The sequence below is a fragment of the Ascaphus truei genome, chromosome 2 (assembly GCF_040206685.1).
Source record: "Ascaphus truei isolate aAscTru1 chromosome 2, aAscTru1.hap1, whole genome shotgun sequence".
NCBI classification, from domain to species: Eukaryota; Metazoa; Chordata; class Amphibia; order Anura; family Ascaphidae; genus Ascaphus; species Ascaphus truei.
This window is the reverse complement of record NC_134484.1, coordinates 99,559,838-99,587,339: the sequence shown is the minus strand read 5'-3', so window position 1 is coordinate 99,587,339 and position 27,502 is coordinate 99,559,838. Positions and strand designations below refer to the sequence as shown.

Sequence of the window (27,502 nt, the reverse complement as noted above, 5' to 3'; positions counted from 1 at the left end):
ACAGTGACACATCCTCCTCTGAGACAGTGGAAAAAGAGTCAAGGAAGGCAGGAGGAGAGTTAGGAAGAGGTGTAGGATGGGAAGAAGAAACAGAGGGGATGTTCTGACGTATGGATTCCACCTTTTCCTTAAAATAGTCAGCAAAGTCCTGAGCGGAGATGGAGGAAGGAGAGGCCGCTGAGGGTGGTTTGAGTAGAGTATCAAAGACAGAGAACAGTCGGCGTGGGTTAGACTTGTGCATGTTGATTAGTGCAGAAAAGTAGGCTTGTTTAGCTTGCGAGAGGGCAGAGTTGAAACAGGATAGCATAAATTTGTAGTGAAGGAAGTCTGCGAGAGTGTGAGACTTCCTCCAGAGGCGTTCAGAGGAACGAGTGGAGGAACGCAGCATGTGTGTGTGGGAATTTAACCAGGGTCTAGGGTTAGAAGGGCGAGTGCGGCAGAGAGAATGTGGGGCATGTAGATCAAGAGAGGAGGACAAAACAGAGTTGTAGTTCCTGACCAGGTTGTCGGGGTCTGTAGCAGAGCTGAGAGAGGAGAGGGAGGAGCGTAAAGTGGACTCAAAGTCAGGTAAGTGAATAGAGCGCAGGTTTCTGCAGAACTGGGAGGTAGATGGAGGTGGAGAAGGGGAGAAGTGAGCTAGAGAGAATGAGATGAGATGATGGTCTGAGAGAGAAAAAGGGGAAATGGAGAAATCGGAGAGAGAAGTTCTTAGTGAAAACCAGGTCTAAGTAGTGGCCATCCTTGTGGGTGCTGGCTGCAGACCACTGTTGAAGGCCAAAAGAAGAGGTTAGAGAAAGAAAGCGGGAAGCCCAGGGGAGAGAGGGGTCATCAATGTGGCAATTGAAGTCCCCAAGGAGAAGAACAGAGGAGTCTGAGGAGAGAAAGAAAGAGAGCCAGGATTCAAAGTGAGAGAGAAAGGCAGAAGGGGGATGAGTAGAGGTGTGGGCGATAGATGACCGCCACATGAACAGGGAGAGGAGAGAAGATCTGGACAGTGTGAACCTCAAAGGAGGGAAAGGCAAGAAAGGGGGGAATAGGAAGGGTTCGGTAACGACAGAGAGAGGAGAGCAGGAGCCCCACGCCTCCACCCCTGCCATCAGTGCGCGGAGTGTGGGAGAAGGAAAGGCCACCGTAGGAGAGGGCAGCTTCCAGAGCAGAGTCAGACTGAGTGAGCCAGGTCTCAGTTATAGCAAAGAGAAGCAGGGAGTGAGAGAGAAAGAAGTCATGCACAGAGAGGAACTTGTTAGAGAGGGAGCGAGCATTCCAAAGGGCACAGGAGAAAGGGAGAGAGGAGGGAGGGTGGCAGGGGATGGGTATGAGGTTGGAGGGGTTGACACCAGAAGGAGTAGAGGTTGCAGTTGGCAGGCGAGGATGAGCGCATGTAGGAATAAGACAGGGACCAGGATTGGGAGAGATATCCCCAGAAGCAAGGAGGAGAAGCATGGATAGAAAGAGGATGTGTGAGGATGATTTGTAAGGGTGTGTTTTAGTGCAGGGGATATAGCTGTGTGGTGTCAGAGGACGCAGGTAAGAAAGGAGTTCATGTGAACTGAGGAGTGGTGAAGGAAGGAGAGATGGAGATATATGAATAGAGTTTGAGACATACTGAGGCTGGTAAAAAGAAGTGCATAATTTGAGAAGAAGTGAAGTCACAGCAAATATAAATGGTAAAGGCAGCATCACAGCAGTAATGATGCAGTCTGGTATTGATGATATCCTCCTTTCCAGCGTAGTTCAAATGCAGGAATCAGGGCCAGATGGGGTGTCCACTTCTTCCTCACTTCTTTTGAACTTCCTTTTTAAACTTCAGTTGTTCAGTAGTCATGCCACTTATAATGGGCCACTTGGATATGGCCTGCAGGCAGACTAGCTGTTCTGACTGGGTTTATATAGGCCTAAAAAGTCACCTGACAGTGTGGTTCTGTCTGCTTAATTAGCACATCTGAGGCACATTCAAACAAATGGTTTTCTACACAGGGTGTTCCCTGCCTAGGTGGCAACACTTAATTTGATTAGGGGTAGACAGAAAACAGCATTCAAATATTGTTTTTACCTAGCATTGGATCACTTGCATATACTATATAATACACACAGCAAAGGCTTCAATGATGATTTAGAGATGGTTTTTACCTAGCATTGGATCACTTGCATATACTATATAATACACACAGCAAAGGCTTCAATGATGATTTAGAGATGGTTTTTACCTAGCATTGGATCACTTGCATATACTATATAATACACACAGCAAAGGCTTCAATGATGATTTAGAGATGTTTTTTACCTAGCATTGGATCACTTGCATATACTATATAATACACACAGCAAAGGCTTCAATGATGGTTTTTGCCTAGCATTGGATCACTTGCATATACTATATAATACACACAGCAAAGGCTTCAATGATGATTTAGAGATGGTTTTTGCCTAGCATTGGATCACTTGCATATACTATATAATACACACAGCAAAGGCTTCAATGATGATTTAGAATGTTTTTTACCTAGCATTGGATCACTTGCATATACTATATAATACACACAGCAAAGGCTTCAATGATGATTTAGAGATGGTTTTTACCTAGCATTGGATCACTTGCATATACTATATAATACACACAGCAAAGGCTTCAATGATGATTTAGAGATGGTTTTTATCTAGCATTGGATCACTTGCATATATTATATAATACACACAGCAAAGGCTTCAATGATGATTTAGAGATGATTTAGAGATGGTTTTTACCTGAGGAGAGAAGAAGGATAAGATCCATTAGGGTAAGAATTCCTTCCTTTTAAACTTCAGTTGTTCAGTAGTCATGCCACTTATAATGGGCCACTTGGATATGGGCTGCAACTTAAAATTAAGCTGTTTGAGGAACCACAAAAACAAGACAAAAGGCTAAATAAAATCAATTAAAAGAACCTAAGAGGTGGGGTTGGAGTACTAGTAATACAGTGTTATATATATCCGTTACTAGACATATTATTGCCCTGGGATAATGTGTATACTGCCTACAGGCTGATGTCCTGGATTGATATGGTGTTGCTTGAATAATACCTGGTGTCAAAGCCTATGGAGCTAGTAGGTATTGGATATGGTGTTGCACACAGAATGCTGCCTCTATAGGATTAACTACTTGGGCAGACAGAGGGGTGCTCATTGCACCATAGAGCCTGAAGCAGCCACAGGGAAAAGTGTACAACGTGGTGACTAATTCAAAAACATGTACATGGTAAGTGGGGTGTTGTCTACCTAGGGATACTCTAGAGGGCCCCTTGTCTTCTGCTACTAGTGTATTGCTGCAGAGCGGTAGGCTAAATAAGCTCCCCCACTACACAAGTATATATATATATATAGAATTGACTCCCTTGGCATAAACACACCTTTAACAGGACAAACTCTATGTTCAGAGTAAACAAATTAGGCAGGCCCAGGAGTCTGAGTGCTGTTGCTGCCCACGACTGCAGTCTACGAAGCACCCAGACGGAATACAAGCCCACACCTCTCCGATGAGCCGACATCACGTGGTGGTGACGTCAGACGTACCCTACGTACGTTTCACCAAGAAAGTCTTCATTGGGGGCGGGTTCCAAGTGTTCCCTGGTAAGTATTTATGCGCTAGCGTTGCCATAGTAAATGGATGCTATTGCTCTGAATGGTTATGACTGACAGCCAATCACAGCGCTCGGTGTAGAGACGCTCCCCCGTAGGAGGAGGGGAATATGGGAGCGTCCTATGTTACTAAATCGGAGCACCACTCAGCGCTGTGTAAGTACACTCTATGTGGTAATATTCTACCATAATCCATATGTTGCTGATTGCATATTAACCCCTGTTCTATGAGTGTTATCATGGTTATGGATCACTTCATATTAATTCAATGCTGATATCCGTCAGCCAATCACAGCGTTAGTATCGCCACAAGGGGAAGGAGGAGACTATAAAGACCTCCTGTGTTGATTATTGAAAACATCTGTTAGGTCCATCTACCTGACCAGACCTTAGAGCAGGTAACTTCTTTTACTCGACCCGGGGAGATTCATCACGCAGCTGCTATATGCTTCAGGTCTCAGATATGATAGTTACGAGCCCGGAGAAGCAAAGATTCAATGCACACAAGGTGGTTGAGTTCTCATTTCTGTTTAATATGTTCACAGAGGAAACTTTTATACCAAAGGCAAGGACAATACATCATGTGTCAATTTCATACATCTGTTACAAACTGAGTTCCCATGTATAGATCATACATCTAAAATGACATATACCATCTGGCCTAAATTGGTGGAAACAGGGATAAAAGGTCAATAACTACTAATGGTGTCAGAAACAAGACTAGTGGTCTTGTTTCTTATAATCTTATTTCTTATGTAATAGATATCCCGGGACAGCTGGTCCAAAGCTGAAATACTTTTACCATCTAGTCTTCTGAGAAAATAAAGCTTGACTGTTTTAACCCATTCAGTTCCTGAAAAGAACATAGCTGACAGATACAGTTTTTAACCTTACAACATCCCTTAGCGCTAGTGTACTACACCGAGTACATGGGGTAATGTGATGTTGGTAAAAAAGATTCAGCACAGTTTACAGAAATAGACTGGTTGAGACATACACATTAACCCTTGTTACTGGTGATGACATGATATGAGAATATGCTCTGAGGATGGCATTATATATATATATATATATATATATATATATATATATGTCATTATAGACAGATACATATGTTGTATGAAGGCACCCAGTTGGAGATGTGGGTGGAAATAACTTTATATTCCAATTAAAATGATATGGTGTCATATGGGGAAAAAACCCCAGAGAGAATAAGGAGTGGGGAGGGGGGAAATTAGCAATAAAATAGTGGAACCATAATGGATATCCAGATGCTGTTGTGCTTCGTGATGTACATCCCATTACATAATAAGGGTATTGTGATGGAATTAGAGAAAAGTGGTATATAGAAACCCTTCATTCAAACCATCAGGGGTTAGGGTGGATAGTGTGAAAATCCATCTGGACTCCTTTTGCAGGAGTTTCTTATCCCAGTCCCCCCCTCTGATGGATGGTAGAACCCTGTCAATTCCTTGAAATGACAGAGATTCGTTGTACCCTGATGATGTTCCCTTACATGTCTGGAGACTGGGGTGTCAGCACAGTTCTTAATTGAGCCTATATGCTCCAGTATGCAGCGGGGGAATTCTCTACCGGTCTTGCTTACATACTGTAGGCCACAGCAGCAGGTGATTAGGTACACAAGTTTGGTTGATTTACAGTTGAAGAAACCACGTATAGTATACTCTTTCCCATTGCTGATATAGGTTTTGTTGATCTTGATATATTGACAGGCCTTACAGGACGCACATTTGTAGGTTCCTTGTGGTTTGGATGGAAGCCATGTGCTCATTGAATTAGTCTTAGGTTTGGTAAAGTGACTATGGACCAGGACGTCTCTAAGGTTCCTGGACCGTCTACTCACCATAGCTGGCTCACTATTTAGGACCTCTTTTAAATCTGGATCCTGGAGTAGTACATGCCAGTGTTTTTTATAAACCTCTTTGATGTTTTTCCATTGGGCACTGTAAGTGCCTATGAATTGTACAAGTTTCTTGTCCTCAACTGCAAAAAGAGAAAACTTAAGACTGAAAGAAGAGAATTCCCATTTGACAGACCATGTAAAGGAAAAGAATGAAAAGCTGCACGAGCTTAAAGAAATAAATAAACTTTTGGAAGAGGAAAAGTTTGAAGCAGAGCAGCGACTCCAGAACCAACTGCAAGGTCTGCGTACGCACCTCCAGAATGCCGAGGAGAAGCAGCAAACTCTGCAGGAAGGCAATCTGCAGGCTGCTAAAGAACTACAAGTGCTGCAGGGACGTCTGATTACCCAGTATGTCCCCAAAAAGCAGCATGAAAAACTGAAGGCTACCCTGAGCATGACCAAAGCATCGCTAGAGGCCAAGCTTAGAGCCCAGGTGACTCGGCACAAGAGGGAGTGCAAGAAGGTCCAGAAACTGAGACAAGTTACTGTGGCCCGAGAAAAGTCAGTATCCCACAGCCACAAAAACCCAAAGAAAAAAGGGTACAGTGAGAGCTGGGAACACCGCTCACCTAAAAAACAAGGTTGCAAAGTCTAAACCACCTAAGCAAGCACTAAAACCTTCAGCTGGCCAACAGGCAACACAAAAAGGTATACCTGCCAAATCAAAAACAAGAAAAATCCTTAGCTGGTGAAGCTGAGAAGATAGGATTTTCTCTGGAAAGGAAGGTGGAAGTGCAACTTAATCCCAAAGAAGCTGAACTGGCAACTTTGTTGAGTGGAGGAAGTGCAGAAAGACAGCTTCAAGGGCGGAAAACTCAAAGGGCTAGTCCTAACTGCTCTGCAACTGTCGCCATACAGTCTGCCTACAAAAAGAGGAGTGCCCGATGCAAGGGAAATCTCATGACCGCGCACTCAGTAAAAAGACTTTACTTGGAAAAAGTCCTCCTACCAGGTATATTACAACAGGATAACTTCGGGGTCTAGATTCCAGATGAGCACCAGGAAAGGACGGGCAGTCTGCACCTCCGAAAAATCGCTAGGATACAACCTTTTCTCATTGATGACACCACTAAAATCCTAATTCACTCACTCATGTTGTCCCATCTTGTCTACCTGTCCCAACTCCAATCCATCCATAATGCTGCTGCCAAACTCCTCTTCCTTACTCACCACTCCACATCTGCTGCTCCACTACGCAAATCCCTACACTGGCTTCCCATATCCTCTAGAATAAAAATTAAAACCCCAGTTCTGACCTACAAAGCTCTAAACAATGCCCCCCCCCCATATAACTCAGCCCTCCTCCCCAACTGTATCTCTAAACGCCCCCTATGTTCTGCACATGACAGTCGCCTTTCCTCCTGCATTATTACCTATTCGCACTCCCGCCTACAATACTTTTCCTGTGCTGCACCCTCTCTCTGGAATTCCCTATCACGAAAACATCAGACCTTTCCCTCAGCTTTAAGACATTTAAAAGCTCCCTGAAAACCCAAAGATGACTATCTGGCTAATAACTAAATTTGCAAAAGACGCGACGGAAGTGACGGAGCTTTCTGATGACGTCATCAGTGTGTGCGCGGAGACCCGATACCTGGAACCAGTAAGGAGTTTCTCTTCACATCCACGGCAGCAGTACCCTCACTACACAGTGAGTGTTACATCCAATCGAGTGGAAGGACTGCAGAGACCGCTGCCAGAGAGAGAAAAGGGATCCGATCTGTCTGTCCAGGCTGAACCAACGTGATCGTACACAGTTGCAGTCTGCTGTAGTGTTAACATGTCACCCGTTTAATATATAAATAATTTTTTTACATACTACACATGAGGTTTTTTACGCTGTTTCTCTTTTTGTTTTTATACTATTCTCACTCCCGCCTACAATACTTTTCCTGTGCTGCACCCTGTCTCTGGAATTCCCTACCACGAAACATCAGACCTTTCCTCAGCTTTCAGACATTTAAAAACTCCCTGAAAACCCAAAGACCAAGCTCCACCTGCTAATATCCTCACCCCCAAAGCTCAATGGGACCTGCTGTGTGGCTGGAGCATATTCTATCCTGAGGCACACTCTATCCCACAAAGAGTAGCCACTTTTGTTCCAACATTGCCCCTTACCCCATTTAGATTGTAAGCTCTGAGGAGCAGGGTCTTCATTAGAGATGGACGAATCCACCCAAATCCATTTCATGGATTCTCACTGATGAAACCCTCAAAATCTGTTTCGCGGTGTAAAATCCGCTATTTGGGAGGTTTCAATCTGCGTGGATTCATCCAAAACCGCCGTTGGATACATCCTGTGGATGGATTTGTAGTATCCAATCCACAGGATTAAGCAATCCATTTGTGGATTCTTAGCAATCTTTCCCCAACGGATTGCTGAATTCACGGATTGCATTCTTCAAATTCGTCCACGGGTTACGGAATATGCGGAGTGTATTGGTGATAATAATACAAAATAGGATCACGCTTTTCCAAATTGATCTCCTGAAATCCATGGACGAAATGGAACTGACCGATTCGCTGCGGATCCACAAAAAAATTGCCCATCTCTGGTCTTCATTACATTCTGTATCTGTTTGTGCTTGTTTATCCTTATTTGGCATGTCATTCTGTTTATGTAATATACAGAACTCTGTATAAAAAGTTATGTACCACATTGCGTTAGGCGCTTCACAAATAAACAATAATAATTGCTAGTTATAAGGGTAATATAATAACACAGCCCACTAAAATGCTGTTATTTATTTATTTGATTCACCCTTTGTGTCTAGTTGTATATGCAGTTTTTGTAACAGTACACAAATGAGATGATTTGTTGAGAGGTATGTTATGAGATGAATGTTCAAATGTTGTATATTCCCATAGTACATTATTAAATATTATAAAACCCTTTGTTTTCCCACAGTCCAGATGTGTGGGAGTAATAGAAATTCTTATTTCATTTTTATATAGCTGCAACCATTTATGGATTTTACAGTACAGATGCAGGCAATGCTACATAGATGGGACTGCTAATGTAATACCTGAAAGGAGGAGATACTAATCATGCAGGGGTGTGCAAAGTTTTGACCCTGCGCCCCCTCTGCCTTCTCACCTCCCGGCTCGCGCCCCCCCCTCCTGCCAGGCTCCGGTGGCAAATTACATCGCTGGGTCAGTGTGATGTCACGTTGCCATGGCAACATGACATCACATGACCCCACAGTGTCATTTGATGCCGGTAACCATGGCGACGCGTCATCAAAGATCAGGTATGACAAGCTGTAGAGGCCTCACGCGGTCCCCCTGGCACTTAATTTAAGTGCCTTGGGGGAGAGCGCAGGACCTCTGTAGCTGCCGCACCCCCCCCTGGAAATTCTCCCACCCCTCCTGGAGAGCGCTCCCCTCACTTTACGTACCCCTGTACTAATGATGTAAACAGAGTGAAAAGTCACTACCACGTTAGTGAGCATTCATTTATTGTCATAGGGTCTGGAAGGAGAATCTACGACTCTGTGATCTGTAAAGGGACTATGGAGAAGGTGGAATTGTTTCAGCGTGTTGTCAAACAGAAGCACCAGTCCTGCATAAGCATCATCTTTTAATCCAGCGGTGCGCAAACTGGGCGGCGCGCCCCACAGGGGCAAGATGTTTTTTGGGGGGTGCATGGGCGGTTGCAGAGGTCCCGCGCTCTTCCCCAAGGCATTTAAATTAAATGCCAGGGCACCACGAGAGGCCTCTGCAACCTCTACTTACCGAGATACAGCCGGCTTCAGGACGCGTGCCCATGGTAACGTGACGTCAAATGACATCGCGTGGTAAGGGGGGACACAACAACGGAGAGCAGTCGAGGGTGCTCAGCAAAAAAGTTTGCGCACACCTATTTCAGTCTGTTAGACAAGTTCTCTACCATTAAACTGACACAGTCACAAATTTAGCACATACAGGGAAACATCCCAAGTAATATCTCCATCTCTTCTTTAACAAGCAAGATCGTTTACTTGAGACCCCTGTTTGGAGATTACTGTGTGGAACTTTATAGGTTATATTTTGAAACCATTTCACAAATCTTAGGGCATTTTGTACGGCCCTGGAAAATACCTCAAATATCTTATAAAGTCAGTCATCTCCACGTATAGAGTTTTGTGTCTATTACTTATCATTTTAAATGTAAAAAAAAACAAAAAGATGTACAATAGTCTTTCTGCTTTCATAGTGACCATATCATACAGAATAGACCATTGTGGCAAAGGTTGTTAGAAAATCTTTGTTTTCCTTACCTTTACTTGTAAGCCACTGCATGTAATTATTTTCCACTGCTGGTTTTTCAGTTGTATTTTATTTATGTGTTTGCAGGCATTGCTATTACAGATGAACTAGAACAGGTAAGAATGTATCATATCTGAAATGAATACAGAAAGTCCAGATTGTCTCCCTCCCTCTATTGCATTCACTGTGTATGTTCACAAATCGTATACAGTACATTAAAGCAGGGGTGCTCAACTCCAGTCCTCCAAACCCCCCAACAGGTCAGGTTTTCAGCAGGTGGCTCAATCGAAGACCTGTGCTGAAGCAGGGATATCCTGAAAACCTGATCTGTAGGGGGCAGGGGGTGGGGGAGGGGGTCTTGAGGAATGCAGTTGAGAACCCCTGCATTAAAATACATGTAATATGACACACATTCAGTGACAACATTGCGCATGTCATACATGTTACTGAATACAGTATCTTTGGGCATTTCACAACGTTGTTACTATAGCACCCTTATCCACCACCTCCTCTCCCCCCCCTCCCCCCCAAAGGGAGATCTGCGCTTCTGGGATAAGTGCCACATGTTCCTGGTGTGGTGGTGCATACCTGTAGGCTCACAGCAGACTGAGTGCTCCGCAGATGGTGTAGGGAGGTTCATCAGGACAGGTTCTTAGCTCAGATCTTCCAGTGCAGGGCCTCCATCTTTCAGGGCTCCTGCCAGGGACAGGAGTTCTCCCCACAAGACCTCCTTCTCTGTAAACACGCATAGGCAGATGATAATACAACCAGTGTTTACTGAGATATTCACAGCCACTCCATTGTCCTACTTCCCTGGATTAAACCCAAGGGGCTTGAGGCCCCAAGAGCCCATCCTTGACCCCTTTACCCCCTGATGGGGCAAGGTGGAAGCTCTCCCACTCCACAGAGGGAGGAAAGCCAGACACAATTTAGTGGAGTGCCAGTTTTAATCCCTGGGGAGGGGTTTATAACCCTGCCCCATAACAGGGCAGATTCTGTCAGGCATCACACTATATGCATGTGATCCAGTCAGTACCCTCCCAATATGATAACATTGTATCCTATCCAGTCTGCAATTCACTGTGCAGGAGTTTAACCACAGCACTGCCTGTTCCTATCAGGACTTATGATGCTAAGGCCAAATAAAAGGGTATAGCAAGGGTCACTAGGCTACATTACTAAAAATGATTCACCATTTACTGTGCACTTTACTACGGTGTTCTTAGAAAGGTGCAGTCTGGTAGGATTCACAAAGCGCGATCCTCATTCAGGCACAGGGACCCCCGCTGTGTTAATCCCGATAGGCCACTAACGACTGCTAGGTGTTGTGCCACGGACTGTCAAGGCATTGCACATGGTTGAACCGCCCATGCTCGCGGCTAGAGACTGACCATAGTGCTACAATCGGTAGAGTGTTTTCATTGTGATTCAAGGTGCTATACATTTTTGTGCTTTCCTTTTTTTAAAAATATTTTTTACGCATTCTCCACTTACAGTTGTAATTGTAATGCAAATGCTTACAATTTGTAACTTATATTTTCAAGGGACCAGCAAATGTAATGTTATCGTATATGGATAACTTGTAGCCCAGTGAGTTACAGTAAGATGAAAAATTCTTGCTAGCAATCTGTTCTGTGACTTTTTAGATTCCTTATTATTCTCTGCTGTCTTAGAAAATGTCACCTTCACTAATTAATTTTCTTACGGTATTAACTGTGAAGAATAAAATGTACTGTACATCACTATTCATATCCACAACACTTTTATATCCAAAATATAATTTCTAAGTATACACATAAAGGCTGGATAATTGCAGTGTTCAATATTTCCAATGATAATTGTTTGTAGATTTTTATTAACAGCAAACTATGTTTATTTTTTAAGAATGTTTTTCTCTTATCCAGTAAGGGGGAGAGATAATTGATTATAACTGCCTTGGATAATTGCTAGCTGAACTGGTTCATGGAGTGAAAAGAAACATATTGGAGTTCCAATAACATTTTTTTCACCTCAGCTAACCTCTTATGCTGAGTCCAGTAACATCCTGTCTGCACTTGAGAACCACTGAGTACAATCAGAGCTGCCAACAGAAATCATGGGGCCCAGGACAAATGAAAGGAGCAGGCCCCCCTCCCCCGAACCCATAACACACCTACACAGTACCACATTAAAAAAAATGTTAGCGCGCGACTTTTACTTAACCCCCAATAAATACAAAAATACACCCTGTTGCAGGGTACACACGCGGGTTCCCTTGATAAGGCTTATTTATTGAGCCTTAAAAAAATACAACACACAAAAACAAAATAGCTTCTCTTCAGCATACAAAAACAAAATAGCTTCTCTTCAGCATAGCAAACAAAATAGCTTCTCTTCAGCATAGCAAACAAGGCAGCTTCTCTTCAGTACTTCAGTCCTGTCTCCCGACCAGCTAGCCTCCTTGTGTGTATAGCCTGGGGGTTTTAAAACACCTTGATTATGCAGCTGGGGTCAGACTAATTAAGCAGCCCTTCTCACATGAAACTTAACCGCGTCACTGCTGCACTGCAAGCCTAAACATAGGCTTACCAGGTCTATAACTTGTGACGTTCATTCACCCTGTCACACACCCCCACCCCCCAATACATATAAAAATGTACCCCCCCATACATATAAAAAATACACCCCCACTACAAATACAAATCAGACTTACCTTGTGGATGGTCTCAGGTCAGGCCCAGTGGCTGCAGCATGAGGGTTGGGCCAGTGGCTGTGGGAGGGCCGGTGGCTGCAGGGGGGGGGGGCAGTGGCTGCGGGATGGGCAGTGGGCCAGTGGTTTTTTATCTAGTGGCTGCTACTGGGAGGGGTGGTGGCTGCTACTGGGGGTGGGGGCGGTGGCTGCTACTGGAGGAACCGGTGGCTGTTACTGGCAATGCTGCGGGTGGGGGGCTCTCGGTGCTGCAGGGGGGCAGTGACTGTGGGGGTTCGATGGCAGGTCACAGCGGTTGAGGCCGGCCCGGCCCTTCTGCAGGCTTCTCTCTGTCCCACGCTGCTGCTCACACATGCGCCGGGCCTCCGTCTCATGCCGGCGTACCGGAAGCTTAGCCCAGATGACTTCAGGCGCTGCTGTCAGAGAGACCCGGCACCCGGTGCAGCCACACTGCATTTATTTCTTTTTATTATTATTATTATTATTAACTGTCACGGCCATGCAGGTATGCCCTGGCAGCCGGGCCCCCTGACACACAAGGTTCAGGACACCAACCCCGGCAGACCCCCATGTTAGCGGGCCTGACTACTATGATAAATTAACATAGAACCCTTAAGTATTTAGAAAGATATTTGAAAACATTATGGGCTTGAAGCAAGTTTCACATATCACTCACATACTAGGACTAACAATAGGTTCCCATACTAGGCTAGATACAATATCAATATAATATAATGTTATACAGAGTATATATATGACACCGCAGCGTCATTTGACGATGGGTTGCCATGATTATATATAGATATATATAGATATATATATATAGATATATATATATAGATATATATATATATATATAAATAGATAGATATATATCTCAATGTATAATATAATATATAATTATATTTAATATATTATAATATATAATATATATTATATATTTTATATTATATATTATAATTAATAATATATTATATTTAATAAAATATAATATATAATATAATACAATGCTAACACATACCTAGGATAAAGAAAATGATGTATGTGATTATCCTGTAAAGCACATTAGCTCTTACCATGTCCGATTTTCCATTCATGGAAAGGCTGTTATATCAAGGTAAATGCTATCATGTGCCTGTGAATAGCATCCTTAGCAGGTGAGACAAACCTCTTGCAAGTTTTATACATTAATAATAATATATATATATATATATATATATATATATATATATATATATATATATATATATATATATATACTCTTTGTGAATTTTTAGGTCCGCCTTGTGTAGCACGAAAACAAAATGATGTTAGAACATTTAGCTCTTGATTCCAATCAAGAAGTCAAAGCTGGGACACTTATACCGGTGCTCCTAATGCCTGGGGAAACCTGCTGCTTTCCTTTTGGTAAATTCCAAAAAAAGAGAATGAAGGCACCTTTTTTTGGCCTTGATTTTAGAAGATGGACACCATTCAATTTAGAAGTCCTACTTTTGGAAAGCCTAAATGGCTCCACGTTTAAAGTTCAGTGAGAGCCTCCCAGTCTTCTCAGCAAGAAAAGCTGTATAGAAGTTAGTAGAAGCAGAAGACCAAAAACACTGAACATATGTTCGCTCATTCCTTATGAAAAATAGTTAAATCTTGCTCAGTCTTTCAGAGGAATGATTTATGCCTTCCCTGCGAGACATTGATTAGATCATTTGCTTGAAACCTTCAGGATTATGATTAAAACATCTCCTTGCTACAGCGCCAAGACAGCTGGAACCGTGTACTGAGACACATTACTCTTTCTCCATTGAACATTTAATGCTGTACTGTATGTTCCAGAGTCATCCTTTGCGCAAACTTCTTTAAAGATGTTTTTTCTCAGTAATTCTTAGCTCCAACTTCAATCTTTACTTTTTTGGGAGTTTCTTCTGGGAAGGGGGGAAGGGAGAATCAGAGGATACAGCTTCTGTCCATACTGAAGTGAATAACATGTAACAGACAAGAAAAAACACCTACAGCAACAGTAGCTATTCACTTATATTTTATACTTCGTGTTTATAGGGTTGAACCTACAGTACACCTAAGTCTCTAGGTATCTACCATCAAATACTGTTAATTATGTGTAGCCCCATTTCCCCCTGTGTCAGGGCAACTATGTGTGCAGCTATACCTGTGTGGCAAACAGGAGTCCTGATCCTCCGCCACTCGGGACCCTGGGGTTTATGTTTATCTACTAAACAGCACCTCCACCTGAGAAGGATCCTCACACAGTAGGATAACCACTCCCAAGACATTATGCCTAGTAATACACACACAGAGTAGGTGAAACAGTATTTACTGGGAGGTAATAAACAATCAATAGGAACAGCAATAGAGATATATGTATACCAGCCCGTGGAATATTCCCACAGTACTTGGGTGCAGGGGCACCAGTGTCCCAATGTCCAGACCCCAATGGCCTTTCCCACCCCCAAATGTGAGACAGTTCTGCCTACGTGAATGTTGGTGCACTTAAGCAGATACCTTCCCGGGCGCTCCAGCTCCCGGGTGTTGCTGAACAACAGTCAACAGGCAGTCTGCTCCAACGATGCCTTCCGCCAACGCGTGGGGTGGTCTCCAGCAGGAGCGTCCCACCATAGATATTCTTTGAACGTAGGTGGTCTGATCCCAGACCACAAGTTACGCGTCACCGCGTGCCATAGAAACGGTGTCCTTGATACTGCACAACACAGGGAAAAGGGTTCCTAACTATGGGCTTCCCTATACAGCTGCAGGTGCCTAATGTGAGTCGGGGACTAACTAGGGCCTGCAGGGAAAAGCTGGCCTAGTCCCAGGGCTACTGACAGCTGGGACCCTACCTCCCACTTCTGTAACCAGCTCCCAACTGCCCTAACTCTCCTAACTGTTATCACTGTTGTACTGTTTTAAATGCAGCAGTCCTATTGTCTGCATGACATGTGGTCTGCAGCCCCTGAGGCTGCTGGGACTTGTAGTTCCCAGCGGATCTATTGGTGTAATGGCAACCGCTGGCATTATACTGCGCATGCGCCTGGTGTACAAAGATGGTCGCCGCAACGCTAGATACTATTTGCGCATGCGCGATCCTTCTCTGCACATGCGCGCGCATAAACAAAATGGCGGAGCACCAGCGACCTGCTCGCCAGCCACAATCTCCCTGCAGCAACCACACAGTCGTCCCCGTCACGCAGCCCGGAGTTAAGAGGGGAACCTGGCTACATCCTCCCCTATTTAAAACCAGAGACAGAACATGAAACACAGACAGAGCTCAGTGAACATCCAGTGAAACTTATACACGGTACAGTGCCTAAATATATATGTATAGATATCTATTAAATAAAATGGTCTTTTAGTTTAACATATTGACCAAAGTGTTGTAAGCCCATGAGCCACTACACGGCAGACCACATCTCAAGGGTACCTAACACTAATATAAATTCTTAATAACCTGTGCATTACCAGGAAGAATGATTTATAATAAATCTGTCAAAATTAGTTGCATAGTTCTAAGTCTGATTTGAAGTTCGTATTAACCTGTACATTACCAGGAAAAGCACTCTGTATTAGATTTGTCACAATCAAACTGCAAGCAAGCAAGTTCCCCGGAGAGTGGGAGATGCAATGGAGTGAGCTTTTAACCTTTTAAATGTGGGAGGGGGTGAGCTTCAACTAGGTAGGAGGAGCCACCCTCCAATCAGCTAAGACCAGCTGAACAAGAATTGTAAAACATACAGGACACCTACGAGCTCATATTGAACCCCCAAAACAACCACAACATATATATAAGCATATAAGTGTCACAGAGGAGTGCTACTGGGCATGGCAATATATATTTAAATGTAGACAGTTTTAAAATGGTGTATAAATTCTGTGTTCTGTCTTGGCTCGTATGTGTTGCCTACTTACAAGATGTAAGTCAAAATCAAGCGGTTTTGACACACAATGGTCTCTGCTAGAAGGATTTCTCCACCAGGTAATGAGGTCTCCAACTCTCAGCTCAGCAGCAATGTGTATGTAAAAGAAAGGATAACCATAGTGCAGACCAGTACAATATAAAAAACTCGACTTTATAGGGTTAAAAAATGAACACTTACAATAAAAACAAGTGATTTAAGCATGTGTCACAATCTTTGTGATCAAGGAGAGAAGAGTTTGTTAACTTCAGGCTCACCCGCCTCCTCCTCCACTCCTGAGGAAGCCACGCACCCTTTTTTTGGCGAAACGCGTAGAGTGGTAGCCGCCCTGAGAGGAGAGAGGAGAGAGGAGAGAGGAGAGATTTACAAACAGATACTCACATAACCGCGACCGGAAGTGACGTATCGGGACGGAGCGGAAGTGACGCATCGGCGTGAGAGGGAGGCAGAATCATCCACCCGAGAGACAGCTCCAAGTACAGTGCTTGCCAGCATCTGGTAATGGGAGCCGAATAACCCACATAAGAGGGAGCCCACGAGGGGAGAAAGGCCTGGAAGACGGCGTCCACCGCTGGAGGTACAGAGTCCCAGAGAGTGGTGGTTCACACCAAGTCACATCGGAGGAGGCGGGTGAGCCTGAAGTTAACAAACTCTTCTCTCCTTGATCACAAAGATTGTGACACATGCTTAAATCACTTGTTTTTATTGTAAGTGTTCATTTTTTAACCCTATAAAGTCGAGTTTTTTATATTGTACTGGTCTGCACTATGGTTATCCTTTCTTTTACATACACATTGCTGCTGAGCTGAGAGTTGGAGACCCCATTACCTGGTGGAGAAATCCTTCTAGCAGAGACCATTGTGTGTCAAAACCGCTTGATTTTGACTTACATCTTGTAAGTAGGCAACACATACGAGCCAAGACAGAACACAGAATTTATACACCATTTTAAAACTGTCTACACTTAGATTGTTTTCTTGTCTTTTTTGTTCTATTTCCCTCCATGCTCCCCCTGGATTACAACTGGAGAGTGACAATTTGTGGGACTAGTGAAACCAGTCCCCACCAGCTGGGTTTGAGCAGGGGGTTTGAACTTTATAATAACATTTGCACGTTATTTGAGCACATCCCATTGTTTAATAATCAATTGATTTTTTTTTAAAATATTCACTGTAAAACACAAGTGTACACTAATAGAGTTAGCGCCGGTTCTTTCACCTTCATGTAGCACAATATATATTTAAAACCAGAGACAGAACATGAAACACAGACAGAGCTCAGTGCACATCCAGTGAAACTTATACACGGTACTGTTTCACTGGATGTGCACTGAGCTCTGTCTGTGTTTTATGTTCTATCTATGGTTTTAAATATATATTGCCATGCTCAGTAGCACTCCTCTGTGACACGTATATGCTTATATATATATATATATATATATATATATATATATATATATATATATATATATATGTATATATATATGTATATGTTGTGGTTATTTTGGGGGTTCAATATGAGCTTGTAGGTGTCCTGTATGTTTTACATCCTCCCCCTGGTGGAGACTCCAATGTTCAAGCTTGGGAACAACATAACCAAACATAACACAGAAAAGTTATATAATGAAAATGCTGTACATGTATATAACTTAACGAATGCAGACTCTAAATAATATTATGCATTTCAACAAACATGTTGATAATGGAAGCCAGCTTGTTCTTAGACAGCTGCTGAGACTCATAGTGGGGTGCCCCTAGTTGATCATATGCCACTCACGCTGACTTCTGTGAGGCTCTTCTGTGGTTCCCACTGGGGAGAGTCTGTCATGGTCCTGGGGCCTTAGCCCATCCCTACGTGAATACTCAGTCTCTGTAAAGTCTCTACTAGGCACAAAACTTGGACTCTTGGGATTCAATGGTCTGCTTGGTGAAGCCACGGGTGTAGGTACCTGAGGGGCAGGCCCATTACCCGGTGCTCCTTTGAGAGGTGCCCACCAGTCTCCATTGGAACCAGCGGAGGTTCCTTCCATGTGATCCTGATTGAACTCATCTTGTTGATCCGATTGCTCTTCAGACCCCTCTGGCTCACTGGCCCTTACTACTGTCTCTGATTCGGGGTCATTGTCGTCTACTTGGGGAATGGGCAACAAGTGATTTCTGTGCCAGACCTTTACCCGGCGATTCACATCTCATATGCAGTAGACCGGGAGGCCAGGCATCTGGGACTCGACTTCAAAGGCTCCATCGCGCCAGTAGTCGGCCAGTTTCTCTTTGCTGGGTATTCCGAGATTGCATAGGAGAACAGTGTCTCCAGGCTTTAGTTCCCAAAATGGACCTTGTGGTCATACGCTGCTTGTTGCCGGCGTTCAGCTGAGCTGAGGCTTTCTCTGCTAATTGATATGCGCAGTGTAAGCTGCCTTGGTGTCGCTGAACGTACTTGAAATGCATTGTAATGGGTACCCCATCAGTAGATACCTGGAGACGGATGTCCACAGGCAGTCGTGCCTCTCTCCCGAACATCATAAAATATGGGGTATATCCTGTGGATTCATGTCGGGTGCAATTATATGCGTACACCAGAGCTTCAACGTGCTTACTCCATTCGGTCGTTTGTGCACTCTTTAGAGTGCCTAGCATATCATGCAGTGTTTGATTGAACCTTTCGGGCTGGGCATCTCCTTCAGGATGATACAGAGTGGTCTTAGACTTCTGGATGATGAGTAATTTAACCAGCTCCTTGAAGTTTACTCTCGAAGTCTCTGCCTTGGTCGGAGTGCATCCGATTCGGTTGGCCGTAATGAATGAAGTATTTCTCCCACAGCACTTTTGGCAACTGTGAGAGCCTTCTGGTCCTTGGTCAGGAACGCTTGAGAGTAGAGATTGTAGTAGTCTGTCACTACCAGGATATTGCCAATACCTCGCGAGTCAGGTTCGATGCACAAAAAATTCATGCAGACTAGGTCCATGGACCCAGAGATTTTCAGATGGCCCATTGGGGATGCACAGGTGGGCAGAGTCTTTCGCTGAACACACCGCAGACATTTCCGTGAATACTGCTCTACTGCCTCCTTCATTTTGGGCCAGAAGAACCGGTCTCTCACTAGACTGAAAGTGTTATCTATGCCCATATGGTCGTGCTCATTGTGTAGAGATCCTTGGGCATGGCCCACCAGGCGTTGGGGCAAAACCAGTTGTCTCCTGTCCAGTAGGGGCCCACTTGATCAAGGAGGGATTGTTTTGTTGGACGGCCTGGCATATAGCCTTAGTCACCGGATCCCTCTCCTGGTAGAGCACCAGTTCTTTCCACGTGAGGATATATTCTGGAGGAACAGACATGCCTTCTGGATGATGGTAAGCAGCGGGAATGGCAGAGGGCGGGCATCCAGGGAATCTGCCACCCTCAATTCAGAGAAAGCAATCTTGTCTTCTACTACGGCAGCCGTGGAGCACATGGCCCACATTCCAGGGCCACGGATATCTTCCCACAGAGCGTCGTCCTGGTTGGTGCTCAACCACGGCCTTTTTGAGAGAGCATCGGCTCTGATGTTTAGAGGCCCTGGTTTATATTTTAGGGTGAACTGATAGTTGGACAGTGCTGCCAGCTATCAGTGGCCGGTGGCATCCAGCTTAGCCGACATTAGAATATAAGTCAGGGGATTGTTATCCGTTCTAACCTCCATATAGGTAATCGTGGAGCTTCTCAACCACAGCCCATTTGAGTGCGAGGAACTCTAGTTTGTGAACTGGGTAGTTGTGTTCACTGGTAGTGAAGCACCGACTCACATAGGCTACAGGCCAAAGTCCAGCAAGGTACTTTGGTGCAGTACAGCCCCTAAACCATTGAAACTTGCATCCATGTGCAGTACGTAAGGCAGTTCAGGATCAGCATAAGCCAAGATGGGGTCTTGGGTAAGACTCTTCTTGAGGTTTAAGAACGCTCTCACATTCAGGTGTCCACTTGTCTCCAAGGGGAAGCTAGGCGGGAATCCTCTTTGGCCGAGATTCCTCTGAGTATATCTTCAGGAGGTTGTTGAGGACCTTGGCCTTACTGGAGTATCCCTCCACGAAGCGGCAATAGTACCCGCAGAATCCTAAGAAGGAGCGTAGCTCCATTACGTTCTCGAGTCTTGGCCAGTTCACTACAGCTTTAATCTTAGCGGGATCGGTGGCTGTTCCGTTGGCAGATACGATGTGTCCTACATACGTTACAGGTGTGACAGGCCTTATTTGCCCAACCGGTATAGCACTTTCAAGAGGCATTTCCATGTTCCTCCAGAGTCTTACCGAAGATTATGATATCGTTCAGGTAGACTAAGCATTCCCGAGGATTCATGTCTCCGATGGTCTTCTCCATCAACCGCTGGAAGGTCGCCGTAGCACCACAAATGCCTTTGGTCATTCGGGTGAACTGATAAAAACCCAGAGGGGAGACAAACGCCGTCTTCTTCTGGTCTGCAGAGCCCATGTACCTCGACCGTAGATCTAGCACCCTGAACCATTGGTTTCCCAACAGCGCATTGAGAAGCTCTTCTATTCTTGGCAGGGTGTATTGATCAGGGATGGTGCGATTGTTCAGGGTCCGGTAGTCCACGCACAGGTGAACGGACCTGGATGGCGCTATATAAATAAAGATATAAAGATATACTTACATGCATACACAAGGTCAAAACAACAACTCTGTAACTGGAAGAGTCACAGAGTTTTTCATTCAGGATTGACCTTGTGTAAAAAATGTTTGGGGGTTTTAATGCTCTGTGCAATGGTTTGCCTTCAATGAATCTTCACTTTCCTCCTTATATACAGTAAACTGTTCAAGCGATTTTCTTTGGAGTAAAGATATTGTAGATATTGTAGTAACTCTCAATGGCAGCGGCATGTGGAAACCCCTTTGAGTAGTATAGTAAATCTGGGAGCACATGTTATGTTCTCTTAATGAACATGCTGGTACCCATAAATACATGCTTCATTCTATGTATTTCTTTCTTAAATCAGGATACAAGAGCATTTAACTCCTCACTTTTAAGACCCTGTGTGATTGGAGAATGGGTTGGGCGTGAAGACAATGATCCAGACCCATTGGCTGCTGAAATGATACAACCTCCGATACCAAGAAATAAAAATGAGCAGCGGGAGGAAGAAGAAAGAAGCAGCAGTCCTGCGGGCAGGTGAGTTACAGATTAAATTACAGCGCTATGATGAATGTTAATAAGTATTCTCAAATGGAAAAGTCAATATAAAAGGACTATGGTTTTTTTTTTTTTTTTCAAAATTTTTTATTAGGCAAATACTTATTTCACATTGTACATGTCATATATGTTAATACAGCCTAATACAGGTTTTCTCCATTTTTTGGTTAAAGAAACCAGAAAGAAAGAGGAAAGCTCATCGCCCCCCTGACCCTCCTGGGGTTGTGAGGGGGGCGCGAGTATGGAAACAGAGAGTAAGAGTATGGAAAGGGGGAGAAGGGAAGGTGGGGAGGGGGGAGGGGGAAGGGGGGGGATACCTGTTGCTTATCACGTCCTCAGAATATTTCTATTGGAGTTTCTAGACTCGTTCTCTTTACTTTTCATTTTTGGGTTAGGGAAAGTGGGGGTGCCATATGGGTTAGCCACGGGTCCCATGTTTTATTAAAGGAGTCCGTGGATCTTTTCAAAAAGGCCGATAGTTTCTCCATATTCATTACCTCTTGTATCCTATTTTTTATCGTTTGTTTTGAGGGGGGAGACACTTTCTTCCAGGCGGCTGCCACTGCACATCTAGCCGCTGTTAGGATGAAGGAGATTAATTTACTTGTTGGTCGTCCACATTTTCTAAGGGCCTGGCCAACAGGTAGGTCAGCGGGTCAACAGGGATTTTGAGGCCGGTGACCTCTTCTATTAATTTTTGAGTGGTTCCCCAGTATTTTTGAATTTCCGGACATGTCCACCAAATGTGTGCCATGTCCCCTTTTTGACCGCAACCTCTCCAGCATAGATCGGACGCCTGGGGGTAGATTTGGTTTATTCTAACTGGGGTAAGATACCAGCGGAACAGTATTTTATATATATTTTCTTTGATTGTGGTACATATGGAAGTTCCTGATGCATTCTCCCAAATTCTTTCCCAGTCCTCTCGGTCTATAAAAAGGACTATGGTTTTAATGTGCTATTTTCAGTTGCTGCCCACCTTTAGATATTTGTCTTATACTCGTTACGGTATATAGAATTGCACACTTTGCTACTGTACATCAGTTCATATATTAAGAGAGAAATGTTCCTCCTATTACAGTTGCATATAGAAATGATGATATAAACCTGCTACTGCTAACATGCCTTGCAATTAAAGATCGAAGTTGTCTTCTGAAAACCACTTTGACAAACCTTTCATTTTCTTTTTTGTTTATCCTCATTGCTTTCTTGCTCTTTGTTCACTGTTGGCATTTAGAGGGATCCTTATCTTGTTTGGATGGAGCTTTGGAAGTCATAAGTACTGTTGATGGCCATACTCTCGACTACTTTTCACTGTACCATGTTAATTGAGAAGGGAAGCCAAGCAATGCATTCAATTCTGCATTACTAATAGTGGATCTGCGTTCTGTAATAAGTTTCACTCATCCTCATTCTTTTCTATTGTAATATCTGAAAGAGCAGAAGCAGAGACAATGTTAAGGGTAAGCCAGCACTTTTATACCCATCTCAAACTTGCAAGTTAAGACCATTTTTTTCTTAAAAAACACACTCAAGAATGTCCTTATTAAAATATGACTTTAACATGTCTCAGACCGGTCTGCAATCCTGCCTTTCCCCATGATCCCTTAGTGTACAATGGTTCCTCTCAGCCAGGGATTCTGGGTAATGACATGTAAATGAGCACTCAGTGTGTCACTTTTTGTTGGGGTTAAAGGAGTGTATATCCAGTAAACCTATTACAGTATATTAAAAAAAATACAGTAAATCAACCATTGTACCACGTCAGATCATATTAGAGACTTGTAGAAATCTATCTGATTTGTCAATATCTTTCCTCCCCTCTCCTTCCCTCCCCTATCCTCTCCTGCCATCCCCTCTCCTTCCCTCCCCTGCCCTATCCTCCCCTCTCATTTCCTCTCCTCTCTCATTGTAAGCAAAGGAACTATTGAGGTACAGTAGAGGTGGAATAGGAAGATTTGTAGGCAAAAGCTTATACATTTACACTTTTTATTTTCACTATTTTTATATTTATATATTAAAATTCATATTCATTATAATTATTTAATCAAATCCTTTCATTCTCGTGTTAATTTGTGTTATGTTCTGAACAATTTGAACCGGTTTGAAAGATCTTTGATGTGCTGAACGCTTTCTGTGTTTTACTGTGCATTTAATGTCTTCCAAAAGTGGACTTGAAGAAGAAAGCAAACATGAGATGTATGTAAACCAGGGGTGCGCAAAGTTTTCTTCCTGCGCCCCCCCCCCCCCTCTGCTTGGCTCCTCGTCAAATGATGCTGCGGGTCATGTGACGTTACGTTGCCATGACAATGTGATGTCATGTGGCACCGTGGCCTCATTTGACGATGGGTTGCCATAACACCACACGTCATTGGAAGGCAAGGTAAGTGAAGTTACAGAGACCTCACGCAATCCCCCCCCCAGAAAGTCTTGCGCCCCCCACACTGCACACCCCTTATGTATGCGATTGTAATGTCATTGAATTCTGAACAGTACTAAGTGTGTTATAAATGGAAAATGGTAAAATCACAATAAAAAGATATTACAAAAACAAATTTAGTCCACATGTAAATTAGTTACAAAAAGAAATTAACGTAAATACAAATAGACTGATTTTTTTGTTTGTTTTCACTGTGAATATATTATGTCCTACTTGGTTATGAGTACAACGGATGCTCCTTTGCTATCATACCATGGCTTCTCCAACATTGGTAAATAACAAACCATGCAGTGGAAGAACGTATCTTTTACATAAACTACAAATAGAATAAAAGAAAAGATAAGAGGAAAATATACTGGTGCAGTGCACTACCACTCGAAAAAGCACTGATGTGCAAAATGCGTAGGCGTTCTCTTACCTCTGTTTTTTATACCCATGATTAAATAAATGTATTTTTTATTGGAGTTCACCTCTCGATTTCTTTTCTTCTTCGGCTGGTAGTGCACCGCACCTATATATTTTTCATCTTGTTCCAGTACCAAGAAGTTTGGGCACACCGAAGAGCTCATAATGATGTACAGAACCGACAACAGAAACTCATGAGTATGTGAGTGTACTGTTTGTGGATACTCCACGCTTGGACGGTTGTGTGTATAAGGCTGCACTTATATATGTGCATTGAGGGAAGAAACTTATTATGCTCTTGTTCCTGGTCACCATGTATGGTAGTAAACGATATCTTTCAATCTGAAGGTGCCAGGTAGGCATTATCTTCTATCTACAGTACAAGCCTGCTTATACTGTATATCTGTTGTCCCTTAAGTTATAAAGGAGCTCCGGAATTTAAAACTTACAGAGTGCTAGAGATAGAGAGATAGAAATATATATATATATATATATATATAGAAAAGAGGAGAGAGCGCACGCCCCATAGCGTAAATATATATATATATATATATATATAGAAAAGAGGAGAGAGCGCACGCCCCATAGCGTAAAATAGTAACAATTTATTGGGGGGGTGGGAGAGCGGAAGGGATAAGAATCGCACTCACAAGATGTCAAATATAAAAGCACGATTGTGAATTAATATCACCGCTAAGCTGAAAAATCACCGCAGTCCAGGGATAGGGTCCACCGGAAAGATGATACTCCGTGCTTGTAGTCAGTCAGAATCGTAAACCACCTGGTGTAGCCTTTCCGTGGGTTTCTGCTGCTCGGCTTGGTGTCTCACTCAATGCAGAGGAACAGAAGGTCTGTGCAAACAACCTGTGCGACCCGACCAGATCGCGCACTTCCGTATTGACGCAGTGTCGTAACGTAGTGACGTCCCTGACGCGTTTCGTCGCAACAGCAACTTTCTCAAAGGGGGATGAGTTCAGAGTTCACATGAAGAGATATATAAACCCTATTTTTGCTTAGCAACCCTCGTAAATGAGTCCTCATAGGTGCAATCATTAAATTCAATCCTCATTAGTATTATCAATGAAATTACTCTAGAGCTAATAAGGTTACATGTTGAATGCAATTTAAGGGTTGGTATATAAACATCAAATAAGGATGAAATACATGAAATATACACAGAAAACAAAAAGCTATACAAAATACATCTCATGTATAATAAATGAACTTATGAAGCTCAAAAATGCAACAATGATACCTATTAAAAACTAAAAAAATAAATCTATATTAAATCAAAACCATACAGATTATGTTCTAAAAAATAAAAATTAAAATATAAAATAAAAATATTTAAAACCATAAAAAGATATACATATGTTGAATTATATCAAATTCATGAGTAGATCTTTTGACACAATCATAATCTATAATAGCAGTCAATGTTAGAAAGACTCGGAAACCTATATAGATGTAAATATATTTCCCAGTAATGTAACTCATATGAATATAAATAAATACATATAGATATATTTAGTGTAATGGACACATAACACTTTATAAAAAAGATGATCTATTATGAGTATATAATCTCAATAGAAGGCAGGAGAAGAAGAACACAAAAGGAGCATCATGTAAATGGGTGCTAGTAGCAGGGAGGAATGTTGGAAGAAGGAACTACACCAAGGTACTTGTGTCCAGACACTCGTTAAGTCCACCAGGAGACAATGTGCCTAACTGGTGGATCCAAAATGTCTCTTGGCGACAAAGAATCTTAAAGCGGTCACCACCCAGAGCAAGAGGAGAAATGTATTCAAGACCCATAATGGTAAGAGTTCTAGGATCCCCATTGTGCACCAGTTTGAAATGTCTGGAGACATTATGGGAATTGATACCATTTATTACATTTCTCCTATGCTCCAGGAAGCGAGTGCTCAGAGGGCGTGTCGTATGACCCACGTATTGTAGGTCACAACCACATTGTAGCACATATACTACATAGGTACTTAAACAATTTATGTGACCCCTAATTTGGTGCATAATGCCCCTAGGAATGGAGACAAAACTGGATTTAATACTGAGGTGTTTGCAAGTGATACATCGTGATACATCGACCCCTGCCACATCTGTGATTCCCACAAGGGACCACAGAGGCGGCAGTGGTAGATGCACCAGTTGACCTGAGTTTACTTGGAGCAACAATACTTTTAATGTTCCTGGCCTTCCTATAGGCCAGGAACATTAAAAATATTGTTGCTCCAATATCTATATAGGTTTCCGAGTCTTTCTAACATTGACTGCTATTATAGATTATGATTGTGTCAAAAGATCTACTCATGAATTTGATATAATTCAACATATGTATACCTTTTTATGGTTTTAAATATTTTTATTTTATATTTTAATTTTTATTTTTTAGAACATTATCTGTATGGTTTTGATTTAATATAGATTTATTTTTTGAGTTTTTAGTTTTAGTTTTTAATAGGTATCATTGTTGCATTTTTGAGCTTAATAAGTTCATTTATTATACATGAATTGTATTTTGTATAGCTTTTTGTTTTCTGTGTATATTTCATGTATTTCATCCTTATTTGATGTTTATATACCAACCCTTAAATTGTATTCAACATGTAACCTTATTAGCTCTAGAGTAATTTCATTGATAATACTAATGAGGATTGAATTTAATGATTGCACCTATGAGGACTCATTTACCAGGGTTGCTAAGCAACAGTAGGGTTTATATATCTCTTCATGTGAACTCTGAACTCATCCCCCTTTGAGAAAATCGCTGTTGCGCCGAAACGCGTCAGGGACGTCACTACGTTACTACGTCACGACACTACGTCAATACGGAAGTGCGCGATCTGGTCGGGTCGCGCAGGTTGTTTGCACAGACCTTCTGTTCCTCTGCATTGAGTGAGACACCAAGCTGAGCAGCAGAAACCCACGGAAAGGCTACACCAGGTGGTTTACGATTCTGACTGACTACAAATACAGAGTATTATCTTTCCGGTGGACCCTATCCCTGGACTGCGGTGATTTTTCAGCTTGGCGGTGATATTAATTCACAATCGTG

General features: G+C 42.9%; 1 protein-coding gene across 3 annotated transcripts in view; it reads left to right on the top strand.

The window, feature by feature from the left end:
* The window catches only part of C2H8orf34 (chromosome 2 C8orf34 homolog), a 464,168-nt gene that overhangs the window by 125,241 nt on the left and 311,425 nt on the right, over nucleotides 1-27,502 (top strand). For all 3 annotated transcript variants that reach the window (XM_075583770.1, XM_075583769.1, XM_075583766.1), the window contains exons 5-6: nucleotides 9,875-9,903; nucleotides 21,388-21,560. In XM_075583770.1, the coding sequence (XP_075439885.1) occupies nucleotides 9,875-9,903; nucleotides 21,388-21,560 (202 nt within the window). The remainder of the gene's footprint in view (nucleotides 1-9,874; nucleotides 9,904-21,387; nucleotides 21,561-27,502) is intronic.